The 15,215-nt window shown below is 57.8% G+C and overlaps 3 protein-coding genes across 4 annotated transcripts in view; all 3 read right to left on the reverse strand.

Annotated features, from left to right (window-relative positions):
• Positions 1-6,776, reverse strand: part of PTSG_03785 (ATPase AFG2 protein) — a 7,578-nt gene extending 802 nt beyond the window's left edge. The window contains exons 1-18 of the mRNA XM_004995460.1: positions 6,581-6,776; positions 6,023-6,122; positions 5,655-5,745; positions 5,366-5,511; positions 4,779-5,012; positions 4,390-4,560; positions 4,030-4,135; positions 3,653-3,786; positions 3,362-3,438; positions 3,058-3,134; positions 2,794-2,902; positions 2,505-2,631; positions 2,186-2,329; positions 1,843-1,994; positions 1,541-1,601; positions 1,226-1,376; positions 698-866; positions 110-276 (exon numbers count right to left, since the gene is read on the reverse strand). Coding sequence (XP_004995517.1) covers positions 110-276; positions 698-866; positions 1,226-1,376; positions 1,541-1,601; positions 1,843-1,994; positions 2,186-2,329; positions 2,505-2,631; positions 2,794-2,902; positions 3,058-3,134; positions 3,362-3,438; positions 3,653-3,786; positions 4,030-4,135; positions 4,390-4,560; positions 4,779-5,012; positions 5,366-5,511; positions 5,655-5,745; positions 6,023-6,122; positions 6,581-6,741 — 2,377 coding nt within the window. The 5' untranslated portion in view covers positions 6,742-6,776. The remainder of the gene's footprint in view (positions 1-109; positions 277-697; positions 867-1,225; positions 1,377-1,540; positions 1,602-1,842; positions 1,995-2,185; positions 2,330-2,504; positions 2,632-2,793; positions 2,903-3,057; positions 3,135-3,361; positions 3,439-3,652; positions 3,787-4,029; positions 4,136-4,389; positions 4,561-4,778; positions 5,013-5,365; positions 5,512-5,654; positions 5,746-6,022; positions 6,123-6,580) is intronic.
• Positions 6,777-6,970: 194 nt separating this feature from the next.
• Positions 6,971-13,702, reverse strand: PTSG_03786. Of its 2 annotated transcripts, none has more exons than XM_004995461.1 (5): positions 13,422-13,702; positions 10,922-13,018; positions 10,604-10,651; positions 10,448-10,491; positions 6,971-10,234 (listed from the first exon to the last, which is right to left on the reverse strand). In XM_004995461.1, the coding sequence occupies exons 2-5, from the start codon at positions 13,013-13,015 to the stop codon at positions 7,162-7,164; spliced, it is 5,259 nt and encodes a 1,752-aa protein (XP_004995518.1). In that variant the 5' UTR covers positions 13,016-13,018; positions 13,422-13,702; the 3' UTR covers positions 6,971-7,161. The 2 variants fall into 2 exon arrangements, with proteins under 2 accessions (XP_004995518.1, XP_004995519.1); XM_004995462.1 differs by having other exon boundaries at positions 13,343-13,702.
• Positions 13,703-13,826: 124 nt separating this feature from the next.
• The window catches only part of PTSG_03787 (uncharacterized protein), a gene marked incomplete at its 5' end in the record, with an annotated part of 19,639 nt that continues 18,250 nt past the window's right edge, over positions 13,827-15,215 (reverse strand). The window contains 4 exons of the mRNA XM_004995463.1: positions 13,827-14,150; positions 14,451-14,507; positions 14,614-14,720; positions 14,920-15,070. Coding sequence (XP_004995520.1) covers positions 13,953-14,150; positions 14,451-14,507; positions 14,614-14,720; positions 14,920-15,070 — 513 coding nt within the window. The 3' untranslated portion in view covers positions 13,827-13,952. The remainder of the gene's footprint in view (positions 14,151-14,450; positions 14,508-14,613; positions 14,721-14,919; positions 15,071-15,215) is intronic.

Here is a 15,215-nt window from a genome sequence, read left to right on the forward strand (position 1 = left end):
GAGACACACACACACACACACACACACACACACACACACACACACAGACACAGACACACACACACACACAGACACAGACACACACACACACACACACCAGGTTTTGTACCTTCTCTGCAGATTGACGCAACCTCTGCACCGGAGAAGCCGTCGCACTGGGCAGCAAGGTCATGCACGTCCACGTCGCTGGCGTGCGGGACGCGGGACAAATGCATGCGAAGAATCTCGGCGCGTGCCCTCGCCGTCGGTGGGCCAACATACACCTTGCGATCAAACCTGTTTGCACGCGAGGCATGAGCGAGGAGGAAAAGCCACACTGGACGGCACGGACAAAGGCACGGCCAAAGGCACGGATGGCGACAAAGAGAGGTGCAGGAGGCAGACAAACACGGAAAGACAGATATGACAGACACAGACACAGACAGGCAGACACAGATTGACAGACACAGACACAGACACAGACAGGCAGACACAGATTGACAGTCAAAGACACAGACACAGACGCACACGCACACACTCATACACACACACACACACACACAGACACGCGCACGCGCACACACACACACACACACACACACACACGCACACACACTCACACACACACACACACACACACACACACACGCACACACACACACACACACACACACACACGCACGCAGACACAGACACAGACACAGACACACGTACGCACCGTCCTGGGCGAAGGAGAGCGGCATCCACCATATCCGGGCGGTTGGTCGCCGCCACCACCGTGACATTGCGCAGTTCATCCACACCATCCATCTCAACCAGCAGCTGTGTTAGCACACGATCGGCAACACTGCTGCCCTGGCCCGATCCGCGGCGAGCACCAAGCGCATCTGCACAGCAGCACAACGGCGCAGGCGCATGTGAGAACGTGTGCAGGAGGACTGCCAAGAAGCCGTGTAGGACATACAGACAAGCATGTGGAACGCACAACAGACAGACGGACAGACAGACAGAGGCAGGCAGGCAGACAGACAGACAGACACTCACACACACACACAGACACAGACGCACACACACACACACACACACACACACACACACAGACACACACACACACAGACACACAGACACAGACAGACAGACAGACACAGACACACACACACACACAGACACACAGACACAGACAGACACACACACACACACACAGACACACACAGACACACAAACCAACATCCACGCATTCCCTCACCGATTTCATCGAAGAAGATGATGGATGGGGCTGCAGCTCGTGCTTTGCGAAACACCTCGCGCACAGCCCGCTCACTCTCGCCAACCCACTTGCTGAAGAGCTCAGGGCCCTTGACGGCAATGAAGTTGATGTGGCTTTCGTTGGCGAGCGCCTGCCATCAACGAGCAACCAACACGACAACACCAGCAGCACAGAAGACATGTTTACAGTCAGTACTTGCAGCCGAGAAGCAACCAATGTCGTGTCGAGTGCGGTTACAACAACGCCGCAGCAGTGACCACACAAAGAAGCAAGCCATTGCAGTGTTGGACGCACCTTGGCCATGAGGGTTTTGCTGCAGCCCGGTGGGCCGTACATCAGAATGCCACTCGGAGGTCTGCAAGCGGCATGACGTGTGAGCGGAAGCAAAAAACGGCTAGCTGTGCACAGAGAAAAGGATAGAGGCGCAGAGGGACAGACACAAAAAGGAACAATCAAACACGCAAACAATCAAACAAGGTGCCAACAAGCCAGAACAAGGCAACCGCACAGGCCCCCAACCAACCAAAGCAAGCAAGCAAGCAAACAAGCAAGCACGCACACAAACCAAGGCCAAGCAGAGACAACGCTGCCCCGACCTGATGCCCAGGCGCACAAAGGCGTCCGAGTACTTGAGTGGCCACTCGACGGCCTCCTTCAAGCACTGCTTGATGTCGTCGTTGCCGCCAATGTCCGCCCACGTTACCCGCGGCACATCAACAACAACCTCCCGCATCGCGCTCGGCCGCGTCTGCGCCCGCCCATGCACCCAAAAGCACACAAACAAGCAAACAAACAGACAAACAAACACACATACACACATGTGTACGAGCATGTGAACATACGTGTGTAGATGGCAAAGTTCCATTGCACAAGCAGCAGCTTATCGTCGACACAAGAGCACTAACACACGAGATGGCCGCCTGTCGCACGTGATCGCACCTGCGAGAGACCAAACCGTAGATCCTCCGGCCTCAGCGTGAGCCCATCACCATCACCACCATCACCACCATCATCATCAGCACCGTCATTTGTGTTGCTCGAATGTGTCCGAGCTGCCCGGCGCACGATACTCAGCCCAGCCTCCTGTGCACATACGCACACGTGTGTGTGCACGTGTGAGAGCCTGCATTGGGAATCGGTGGGGATGATGATGCAAGCGTACGTACGACACACAAAACAGCGAGCATATGTACATGCGTCGTATGCCAGACTTAAAACCGTGTCACAAGCGGTGACTGCAATACCCTTCGTGACGCACCCTGCACACTGCCGCGAGGTCCGCGCCAACGTAGCCGTGCGCGCGATCAGCGACGTCGTCAATGTCTTCATCTGTGCACGTGTGGTTGAACCGACGAAGCAGCACCCGCAGTATTTGCCGTCGCTGCCTGCACACACACACACACACACACACAAGTCAACGTACACGCAGGGATGAACACGCAGAGCCAAATCAAAGCGCAGGCACACACACATACATACGCACACACATACATACGCACACACACACACACTCTTGCAAATGCGGTTGTCATGGGTGTCTGACATACATTGCGTTTGGAACACCAACGTCGACTTCACGGTCAAATCTGCCAGGGCGGCGGAGCGCGGGGTCAAGCGCGTCGGGGCGGTTGGTGGCCGCCAGCACCACAACCCGTCCTGTGAGACGCACAAACACACACACACATGCATGCTTGTCAATGTCTCAGACTTCAGCATAAAAGCCTATGGCGCATCGTTCCCAAACTGAGGGCGGTGATGGTGTGCAATCAAAGGTAAGATATGTACACATGTGAAGGTGGATGTGTGCACACCTTCGCCGTCGGAGTGTTTTGCCGCGATGCCGTCCATGAGCGTGAGCATCGTCGTCACAATTCGCTTCTCAAGATCACTGCACAGCAACGCGCGGTGTTATGGGAACGTATACATATGCAGCCCCCCCCCCCCCCCCCCAAAAAAAAAGAACGGCAGCATGCTACAAACCAATACAGACAGACACAGAAAACACACAGACAGACAGACGGACAGAAAAACACACAGACAGACAAAAGACACACACCCTCTCTCTCTTCATCTCGCTCACACATGTAGACACAGACAGACACAGCAGACACACACCTGGTTGCGGCGTCTCGGGCAGGACACATGGCATCAATTTCGTCAACAAAGATGAGGTGGCGACCAGACGGTGCCGCCTAAGCATTCACAACAGCACAATAATATGTGTGTGGTGGGTGGCGTGTGTCACGACATGTTAGTTGAGGGGACGCTGGTTCATTGTCTCAAGTGTGTGAATGGCAGCACGGAGTTGGTGCAACACCTGACGACACCACCACGAGAAGACGCATTTGTTCCTCTTCTGTTAATCCACGGCTCCCTCACAAGGTCTGCAAGACACATTCGCCTCACCTTTGCGAAGATGGCCTTGAGACTGCGTTCCGTTTCGCCATATGTGCGCGAGATGATCTCTGGCCCGTTGATGACCGTCACGTCCGCCCCGCACTCGCGCGCTACGGCCCGCGCAATCAGCGTCTTGCCCGTGCCTGCACGCACACGTTAAATGAGCAGGTGGGTGTAAGGCCCGGAAGGGAGAGAGCAAGGCAAGAACAGAACGAAGAGCAGCAATAAGGCATGGGTATGTGCAAGTGGAAATGGAGGAGGGTGAGCGGAAGTCATTAGCACAAGTAACAAAAGTGTTGGGGATTGGTGGGAATAGGTGGAGGCAAACAACTCATGGCTGGTCTTCCGCTACAACTCTAGGTTCATCGCGCATTGTCTGCACTGACCTGGTGGGCCAACCAGCAGCACGCCCCGCGGAGGAGCTAGTCCGTATTGCGTGAAGATCTGCGGATTCTGTAGCGCAAGCTCGACAGTGTCCCGAACTTCTTGCAGCTGCCAAGCGAGCACAGGAAAGCAGAACGCATGAGGCACGTAGCAGGCCAGAACAGCAAGAACAAGAACAAGAACGAGAACAAGAACAAGAGCGAGAACAACACTAAAGATAACAACAGGAACAACAAGAACAAAAGCAAGAACAAAACAACAGCAAACAACAAGAACAAGAACAAGAACAAGAACAACAAGAAAGAACAACAAGAAAAACCAAGAACAACAACAACAACAGGCAGTAACAATGAAGTGAGTACCTGGTGCGCGAGGCCACCGACATCTGCATATGACACATCCGCAGATGCCGAGGCGTGCACGCGTTGCCGCTGTTCCTTCTGTTTCATCGCTTCAGGCTGAGCTATGCTGATGCGTGTGCGCGCAGTGATGATTGCAAATCGCCTGACGGCATCAAATGTCGATGCGTTCATCTTTCTCGCGTAGGAAATTGAGCCAGGACAGTGAGTGTGGATGTATGCGCGTGTGCAGCAGAGCGTGCGCCCATGAGTGCGATCAAAACTCCAAATGTACTGCGCATCACGTGTGTGCATCACATGCGTCCATGCACGAGCAACTATCGCACACATACACACAACCATCGACATGCAAGCAAGTCGCTTCGCGGCCCAGCAACAGAAGCACAACGAACCTGGCTGGGATCTTTGGCGTCACCGTCGCCGTCCTCTTTTGCTACATCGCCACCGCGTGCACCTGAGTCCTGCTCGGCTGCTGTCGACGGGGCCGAAGCGGTGTGAGATGGTGAGGGAGGTGATGGTGATGGCACCGGTGGCAGCGACGGGCGCGATGCGGAGTCGCCGCATGAAATGCTCGACACCGTCAACCCCAAGTGGCCGCCCATGAACGGGATTTTGAACCTCTGATCCTGCAGGCGCACGCAGGCGTTGCCGCAGTGCCAAAAGCATAGCGTGGCCAACACGAGGGGATTCAGCAACGAGCCACCGCGGACAACATAGGTACACAGACAGACAAGCAGATAGAGAGACATACTGGCAGACAGGGAGACAGACAGACAGAGACAGAGAGACACAGGCAGACAGACAGACAGACAGAGACAGATAAGCAGACGGATAGACACACACACACAGCACACATCACACATCACACGTCACACACACACACGCACACACACACGCACACACACACACACACACACACACACACACACACAAACAGACACACAGACACAGACACACACACACACACACACACACGTGCCTTTGTGACAGCAAGGCCGAGCAGGCGCGTGTGCACGGAATCAGCCAGGACATCCACATCCGTCGTGTTAAACCCTTCACCGGAAAGCACCACAGTGTGCGCAAACGGCAGGGCAGCCGGTAACGGGTCCACGGAGACAAGCGCATCTGCACGAGTAAAGCACCGTGTGTTGTGAGAAGGAAGACGGCGAGCAAAAAGTACAGCGCGCATGTTCCCGATAAAGCAGGGCCTTGGTCCATACGGCACTTTACCACACCGTATGCACGGTGCACTCTCGATGACAACTGACCCATTGGCAGCTGAAACGATTCTCGAAGATCAGGTGACAGCACGACGCGCTTGCGAGTGCTGAAATGCGGAAGCACCCGAGCGATGACAGCCTGCAACACATGCCCAAACATCAGTTGCTTGTTTCCGACCAAGCAGAGGCAGACACAGCGATATGTGCAGAGGCGGAGACAGGCACAGAGAGAAAGAGGAACAAGGAAGCTACACACACACGCACACGCACAATAAACAAACAAACAAATACACACACACACACGCACAAATAAACAAACAAACAAATACACACACACACACACACACACACAAGCGCGCGCGCATGCACGCACACACACACACACAAATAACAAACAAACAAATACACACACGTACAGGGTGTTGCTGTGAGTCGCCATTTGTTGAAGAAGCATCGGGAAAGCTAAGGAGCACGTAGTCAAAGAGCTTCAGGCCAAGCTCTTGCTGCCAGCTTGAGCTGCATTCAAGACAAATGTGTTGAGAATCCGAGTCTGGTGAGCCAACATGCAGCGGATGGATGGTGGACGATGCGCAACATGCAATAGTAGAACGGGCAGCCATGGCTACGAGAGCGACTGCATTCAAAGGGGCGATGGCACCTGCATTGATAACACAGAAACACACACACACACAAACACACAGAGCCAGATCACACGGCCAGATCACGCACACACGCAGACAGACAGACAGACAGATAGACAGATAGACAGATAGACACACAGATACAGACAGACAGACAGATAGACACACAGATACAGACAGACAGACAGATAGATACACATACAGTCAGATACAGACAGATAGATACACATACAGACACAGACACAGACACAGACACAGACACAGACACACACACACACAGACACAGGCACACACACACCCGCATACGCATACGCACGCACATATTCGTCTCACCTGATGACAACGGAGCCTGGTGGGAGGGGTTTTGACAGCTTTCCAGGTTTGCACAGACGCGGACGGGAGTCTGCTGCGTGTGGGGTGCCTGGCGCCGAGGCTGTCGTTGACGATGCCAGTGACGACCTCCCGCTCTTCCTGCTCTTGCCCTTCCTTGCCATGGTAGGTGTTCCTTGTCCGCTGTCACCCACGCTGGCGAAAGATTATTCGCCAACACACATGCAATTCTTCAGTAACCGCTGTGTGTGTGTGCGCGACTGGCTCTCTCGCTCTGTTGCATTATGTGTGCATGTCTGACTTAAGGTCTCACCCTCCCTCTCTCGCTCCCTCTCCCTCTCTCTGTGCCGACAGTATCTCGTCCCCACCATGTATCCCTAATTCTCCCATTGACTTTGCTGAACTGTTTACATCACACTCGTACACCCCGGTTTGCACAACACTATCATCGTCGCTCACAAAATCCATGAACAAAGTGATGTGACAGACGTGACACTACGCCGACCTATTTCTGGTGAAGAACGAATCCCAAGCAAGTACACGCTCACCCACATGCATACACACCCACTCCCTCACACCGTCGATTACGCGTTGCTGCCGCTGGCGTTGTTGGTGACTCCATGGGCGGCGTTGCCCGCAGCATCCTCGGCATCGCTGCTGTTGCGGGAGGACGGTGGTGACGAAGGCGAAAAGTTCTTGTCGTCAATCGCTTCAGCCAACCGTCGCATCTCGCGCCAGTGGTCCTCTTCTTCCTTTCGCAGGCGCTCCGAGACAGACCCTTCTTCCTCATGCGTCTCCGCTTCTGCTCGGGCCCTCTGCCCACCGGCATTCACACTGCGCCCATCCATAGACCGCCGAAGCGAGTCGCCTTCCATCACGCCCCGCCTTCCTTGCTGCCGGCCCCATGTTTGCTCGCTGTGATAGCTGCTGCTGCCGCTGCCCCCGCTCACAGCGCTGCGCGCACTGCTGCTCCCCATTTGGCTGTTGGCGCCGTCGCAGGGCCCCGCAGTCATGGTGGCTGCGCGCAGCGTGGGTGATGAGGTGCCTTCAGATCCTCCCGACGTCGACACGTTGAGCCGCCTGCCGTCAATCGATGACGTGGGCACGTCTGCCTTGCGCCGCCGTCGCCGCCTCACAAATGCTTCCCCATCTTCACCCTGAAGTTGTTGCTGTTGCTGTTGCTGCAAACTGCGAGCCGTAGACGCATCGGGCGTACGCGCCACCCGCGATCCCTCCCGGCCGGCTCTTGCTGTCACCGTTGCAGTCGCTGACATTTGTGACGCTTCGAGCTGGCGACGGTGGCTGGCAGTCTGGCGTCGTCGGACGGGGGGTACGCGCCACCTTGCTGCCTCATCGCCCTCGGCACTCGTCGTGGACTCGTCCAAGTGCCGGCCAAATCGGCTCGAAAGAGGCAGCCGCATCGTCATCGCAAGCGCCTCCCGTGCCGTTCGTCGAGGCGTAGGGCTCGCGCCATCGCTGGCAGATGTCCTTGCTGTTGTGGGGACCGTTGCCGTGTGGCGCGGTGCTGCTGCTGAGTGGGGGCTTCTTCTCACCCCCATGGTCGCACCCAGCGCAGAGGTGGCGTCCGTCGAGTCGTCAGCATCACCAGCTCGCGCGTGGCTTGCGGCCGTTGTCGTTGGCATGTTTGTGGCTGTCGCTGCGCTGCTGTTGCTAGCCGTTTCGTCAAGCAGCAAGTCGCTCAGCGTCAGCTCGCGCCCGCTTGGCGAGTCCCAGTCCGCGCTCAACTGGTCCTCGTTGCTTCCACTGTTGTTGCTGTTGCTGTTGCTGTTGCTGTTGTTGGTGCCAATCAAGATGCCCTGAGTGCCGTCATCTCCGCTGACCCGTTGCCGCTGGTCATCCCTGGAGGGCAGGCGCATTGTCTGTTGCGCCCAGGCCCGGGGAGACAGTGGCGAGGTTGCATAATGTGAGCGGTGCTGTGGCTCACCCTGCGGTCCCAGAGAAGAAGTGTAATGCTGCACCTGCTCGCCTGTCTCTGACGCGCTTTCCTCCCTTCCCTCCGGAACGCTCTCGAGGTGCGGCCGGCCCGACTGTGTGCCACCAGCGCTCACCTGCACCATTCGAGGCGAGCGTGGCGGCGAGTCATCGCCACTCGACACCCGCTGGTAGCAAAACACGTCATCAGGATCATCAGAAAACGTCACCCGCTTTGTGCCTGCAGTGGCGGTTGTCGTGGTTGTTGTTGTCATGGTTGTTGTGGACGTCAGCGCCGGGCTGGTTGTCGCTGTCGCTGATCGTGTTGGTGTTGCGAATGGGGTGCCCGTGCCACCACGGCCAGACGCAGGCGATCCCGGTCCCTGGGCTTCCACCTCGCTGCCGTCCATGCCGTTGCTGTCATCGAGTTGCGACAACAGCAAGCGCGACAGCTGTCCGCTGTTGTCGTGTTGCTGTGAGTCTGCATCTGTGCCCACTCGCCCTTCCACGACCGTGCTCTCGGCGCTGCTGCTGAATCTGTCCCTGCGGTTGCGTGACGGCGTGATCGTTGACGAGGACCCGTCCGTCTCATCACCAGCACGTCCTGGCAGGTGATCGTGTCGGCGGAAGCGGAGTTCGCGTGCCGGCTGCGGGCCACCACCATCATTGCGCCCGTTGTTACTGCCTTCATTGCTCACACCGCGCATGGCCAACGCCATGCGCTGTCGCTGGCTTGTTGGAGTAGCATGTCGCCGGTCCGAAGGTGCATGTCGGTGTGTTGGTGACGAGTACGTTGGTGTTCTGTGGAGGGGGCTGGCGCCTGTGGCTGACGAAGACACGCTCAGCTGTGAGTTGCCATGGCCGCGGCGGCGGCTGCGCATGCTCGATGCCGTGCCACGTGGCGGTGTCAAGAGCTGCTGGTGGTCGAGGGAGGCCATGTCATCTGCGCTTTGGGCGTTGGAGTCGTCAGAGAGTGACTGCGGCTGCAGCGTCGCGTTGACGTCGTCGTCGTCCTCCCCAAATTCACCACCGGCCTCATCCATCGTGGTACCATCATCGTCATCGGCGCCCTCGCCACCATCAGCGCCACGGAGGCGCACGCCATCGTGCCGTGGGGGCGAGTCCTCCTGCGACGAGACATCTGGCGATGACAGAAAGTGCTCGCACGCCTCAAGCACAAAGTTGTCGTCCTCTGGGCGGTCTTGCTGCGACGACGAGACGAAGCTCGCCTCCAGGTCAAACTGTGCCAGATCGTCAAGCAGTTCCTCCACAGACGACGGCGGCGATGTCGCGTAGTGGCTGCCCGGTGCCCGGCGCCGCGAGATCGGTGGAGCGTGTGGGCTGCCGTGAGCGGCGGGCGGGGACGTTTGTGGGGACGAGTCACCACCACCGCCGCCACCCAGCGCACCACCACGCGCGGTTGCATCCAGCCGCCCCAGGAGTGCTGACGAGGGCTCGTTTCTGAGCTGCGACTGCGATGGAGACACAACCTTCTCACCCGCGCCTGTTTGCTGCTGCTGCTGCTGCTGTTCGGGTGTGGATGCGGCAGAGGAAGAGGTACGCGGCGGCTTCTCGGGGGTGGCGGGTCCGTTGGCGTCCGTGATCTTGGTGAGGTACTGAATGGCCTGTTCCAGCGTGTTCACGCCGCACAGGCTGAGCACCGTGTCGATCCAGTTGCGAAGAATGGGGAGAACGGCGTCGTATTGGCGAAGACGGGCCATCACGCTGCAAGGTAGAAGAAATGGAGGGGGGGGGGGAGCAGGACAAGTGGTGGCGAAACGGGTGAGGCAATGAGGGTGGCGTTCGAGAGTTGAAGAGACAAAAGCACAAGAAAGAGAAGACTTGCGCATGGGCGCAAGTGTGTGTGTGTGTATGCGTGTGTATGTGTGTGCGTGTGTGTTGTCATAACATGGTGACAGTCTCAGCGTGTAAACAGACCTGTGGACGCAAGGGTAAATCTCCGAGGGCTTGCAGTCCAATGCCTGTTGTGAATACAAACAGCAATGACACAGATGAGCTCGCTTGCAGAGGTGATGTGGATTCGGCAGAAAATGCGGTGCGACGGTTCGGTTCCACGCACACATATGAACGCACCAGAGCTACATCCTCCAGGCGGCGCTTGTTTGACATGACCTCTTGTTTCTGCGTGGGGACAGTGATAGCCAACGAGTTGAAGAAATTAGAAGCGTCAATCACAAAACACGCACTTGTGGAAGCCTTCTGATTGGCACACACACACACACACACACACACAGGCAGACAGGCCAACAAACACACACACACACACACACTCTCTCTCGAAACCCGCACACACATATACACATATACGCACTCCCACAAACCACACCCCAAACACACACACACACACACACACACACACACAAATACATACACACACAACTAGTGACTCACCAAGTTGCTGATGATGGTGGCGGTGCTGTGTGCGACGCGATCCGGGCTCATGGAGCGTTGGGGCACATTCAACACATCGCAGATGGAGGCGAGCGCCTGGCGACTGGCGTTGAGGCGACCGCGGATGTGGCTCCACACGGGAATCAGTGCCGACGGCTCCGTCACCCCAAACAGCATCTGCGCGTGCTGCAATACGCGTTCTGAATCGCGGCGTGGTGAGGCAGCGGACCTCCCGGCGGCCTCGTGCATGTCCAGCCGGCGCTGCAGCTGCGTGTGGTTGTCGCACAGCACCATCACCCGCTCCACCAAATCGTCAATGGAGTCGTTGGCGTCCAGCTGCCGTCCAAACACCGGGTACACCCCGCCCGCGATCAGCTTGAGCGCGTGTGACGTCGATGCAAGCTTGTGCTTGTAGTCGTTCGCCTTCATCGCCACTCGACACACAACGTCCAGCGCCTGGCTCACAGGCAGCGGCGGCGGCGACGACGGCGATGATGACGACGGCGCATCGCCAGTGTGCCCACCCAGTGCTGCCGTTGTTGTTGTTGATGACAGCGGATCGATCGTGGGTGACAGAGCATCGCCACCACCGCCCCCTCGCAACACCAGGAACATGTCTGCATCACGTGCAGCTGACAGTCGGTCACCGGCACCGAGGTGCGCGTCACCATTGTCATGGCCTACAGGGCCATCGTGCTGCTGCCTCTGCTGGTGCAGCAGTGCCGCTGCCGTGGACTGGAGCTGCCGCAGCACGCTGTGCATTGCGCCCGCTTGGAACACAAGCGCAGACCACTTGGACAGCGTGGGCACAATTTCCTCTGGGCTGACGTTCATCAGCCGGCACACGTCGCTCAGCACGCCCCGCAGCTTGTCCTTGCCCATCGACCGCAGCTTGTACAGGTGGAACTTGTAGTACTCTGCGCCATGTGTTGACTGCTGCTGGTGCTGCTGGTGCTGCTGGTGGTGGTCGGCGGATTGAGAGGGTGGGAACAGATCACCACGCACGAGAGCATCAAGTGCAGATGACGTGCCGTGCTGCTGCCCACCACCTGCCGTGGAACTGGGCTGCTGTTGAAGGTGTCGACGCATATGGGCGAGGTCGTCCTCCAGCGTTGCGATCCGCTCCTGCGCTTCCCGCCACCCCGTCTGTGTGGGCAGGGCGCTCATCTCGAGCTCCTTGGCCTTGAGCTGCATCTGCAGTGACGACACGTGCGCCCGCTCCTCCGCCAGCACCTTCTCCAGATGCTCGACGTGTGATGACGACGCTTGCGAATCGCCGTCGCCGTTGCTTCCGCTGCTGCCGCCGCCGCCGCTTCGTGTGGGCGATTGCGATGGCGTACCGCCGCTGCCACGAAGGGAGAGCGAGAGCGATGATGGCGGGCGCAGCGCCTCCAGTTCTTGCAGCAGCGCTTCCATCTTCGCCTCGTACATCTCCACAACTTGCAGCACGTGCCGGTCCGCAGGTGTGCCAGAGGAGCCGCCCAGCACGCGCTGCTGTTGCAGGTCGCTGTACACCTGGTCCAGTCGCTGCCGGCGTGCTGTGTCTGCCGCCTGTGCGTCCCGCACTTGCTGCGAGAGTCGCTCCACGTCGTGCTGCAGGCGGTCGTTCTGCGCCTGCGTGAACTTGAGCTTTCCTTGCAGCTGGGTGATGCGTGCCTCCAGCTTGTACTGCGTACTGGCTGCGTGCTCCTGCTCTGCCTTGCGCATGTCGGCCTCGCGCTGGACGGCCTCGCGTTCGGCTTCGAGGGTTTCGTTCACCGCTTCCAGCTGCGCACCGATGGCCCTCACCTTCTCCGCGCTGCTGTGCTTGGCCTGCTTGGCGCGGGTGATTTCGCTGCTGAGGCGCCGCACGACGCTGGCGCGCCGGTCGTTGTCGGCGATGATCTGCAGGATCATTTGTCGAAGGCTGGCTGCCGAGTCTTCGCGCAGGACAGTGAGGCCCTCCACTTCAGGGCTGGCCGCCGCCACGAGCCGCACGGGGCGATAGCCGTGGCTGGCCAAGCACTCGTTCACCTCAGCCCATGCATCTTGGGCGCTCTCAGCCGCGGCAGCTGCCACTGGCGCACGCGATGCGCCATCCGCGCTCGTCATCATGCTCTGTCGAGACACAATGGTGTTTGATGTGTAAGGTATGTGTGGGTGCGCGTGCGCGCATGTTTGTGTTTGTGTGTGTGTGTGTGTGTTTATGGGTTGCGTGTGCGTGTGTGTGCATGCGTACGTGTACGAGTATGTGAGTGCGTGCGTGAGTGTGGACGTGAGTGGTGGATGTACACATGCGCAAATGGATGAGCAGGCAGTGGGCAGGGGAGCGGAGTGAGTAGTTTTGTGTGTGTGTGTGTGTGTGTGTGTGTGTGTGTGTGTGTGTGTGTGTGTGTGTGTGTGTCATCGCACAACAACAAAGGAAACAGCATGCGTGCATACCATGCCGAGGTCACGTCGAGCAACAACGAAGCGAAGCAAGAATGCAGCAGCAAAAAGGGTACGGGAGGATGATACGAACCACGAGCTGCTGTGTTGCGTTTGTGGCTCCTGTCGATGCGGCGTTTCACTCCAACAGCAGCAATGCCAGTGGGAACTAATCAAGCAACCGCAGTCCGCTGCGCTGTTGAGCACACCCACCACCACCAGCTGCTAGCTAGCGTGGTCGTCCTGTTCGTCTTGGTCTGTATCGATGCGTGAGCGGCGCGCTGTTTGGGTGAGTGGCTGCGCTGTGTGATTGGCGCACTGGCGCATCACCGCACGGGTTTAGTGCCCGTTCGCCTCCGTTGTGGGGGGAGGCGGGGGCGCCGTTGACGCACATACATACCCCAGCAGCCATTCCACACATCGCTTGTGCCATCCTGTGCCACAGCCACTCACTCGCACTCGTCTGTCATGCTTGGTGACAGTGGATCAGGTGGATAAAGACAACTGAGCAGTTTACTGCGTGCTTTCGCAACATTTGTGTGCGAAACTTATATTATCACAGCCGAGCGAGGGGCAGATGCTTCGCCCGCAGCACTCTGACGCATTTTGGGGAGAGTAACGGACATCAGGCTTCCGCTTCGCGCGGAGCAGAGGAAGAATGCGCTTCGTTGATGGTGGGCAGCAGCGTCGTGGGCAGGGCTGTGCGCTGGGCCAGGTTTGGACACACGTCCATGAGCACGCTCAGCCATTCCACCCACATCTCCTTGGACAGTGGCTTCAGCACCCATGTCCTCTTCTTCGTCACCAGCTTCACAAACAGGCCCTGTGGTGAGCACGTGTGCGCGTGTTGTGTCAGTGAGTGAGGGACGGAGGGGTGCAGTGAGTGAGTGAGTGTGTGCGTAAATGTGAGTGAGTGAGTGAGTGTGTGCGTAAACGTGAGTGAGTGAGTGTGTGCGTAAATGTGAGTGAGTGAGTGTGTGCGTAAACGTGAGTCAGTGAGTGTGTGCGTAAATGTGAGTGAGTGAGTGAGGGAGGGAGGGGAGGGTGCAGTCACGTGCATTTGTGCACGCTACCCTCAAAGCACCACAACACAACACGCACACACACTCATCATGGAGCTTACGTTGTTGCCGCTGTAGCGTTGTGTGTACTCGACGGCTGTCACATCTCGCAGGTCAATCTGGTGGTGGGGATGGCCATCAGATGACGAGTGTGAGACATCTCCAGCTAAAGGGATAAGAGATGCAAGGCCGCAGAGTCGCAGACACACACACACACACTCGCACCTTGCCGAGGAGCTCTTGGTTGTCGGGCGGACGGTAGTAGCGGATCTCCAGTCGCGGAACATCCAGGAAGAACCAGCGGTAGCGCCAGTTCTTGATGATGCCACCAACTGGTGTGAAGCAGAAGGAAACAGTCATCAATCGTGGCAGAGGGATCATACAGGGCAACGCACGTTCAAGCACGCACGCGCATGTGAAGCGAAACATGCCACACTTCTGCCCCCCTATCTCCCCATCCACCCATCCACGCACCCACACCCACAGACACGCACCCACCCTTCCACTCATCCACGCACACACCCTACGCACGTTTGTACATGTATCCTTTCAGGTTTGGGTGGTCGGCGCGGTGGCGAAAGCCCCTGAACACGGCGTAGCTGCTGGAGGAGGAGACAGATGCGCTTCGGTGATGGTGGCCGTCATCACCCACGGTTTCTTCATCCATCTCATCCTCCACGCCCTGGGGTTGGCGATTTGAGGAAGAGGGGGGGGGGGAGGCGGATGAGAGGCGACGTACAGACAGGCAGACAGGCAGACAGGCAGACACACACACACACACACACACACACACACACACACACACACACACCACACACACACACACA

The sequence above is a fragment of the Salpingoeca rosetta genome, assembly GCF_000188695.1.
Source record: "Salpingoeca rosetta unplaced genomic scaffold supercont1.8, whole genome shotgun sequence".
NCBI lineage: Eukaryota > Choanoflagellata > Craspedida > Salpingoecidae > Salpingoeca > Salpingoeca rosetta.

Excerpts from the sequence above, each read along its gene's own strand:
- PTSG_03786 (XM_004995462.1), bottom strand. Across the intron at positions 10,652-10,921 it reads CCACCATCATCAGCAACTTG|AAACAAGAGGTCATGTCAAA; the intron begins GTGAGTCACTAG and ends GTCCCCACGCAG. Across the intron at positions 10,235-10,447 it reads ATTTACCCTTGCGTCCACAG|CGTGATGGCCCGTCTTCGCC; the intron begins GTCTGTTTACAC and ends TCTACCTTGCAG.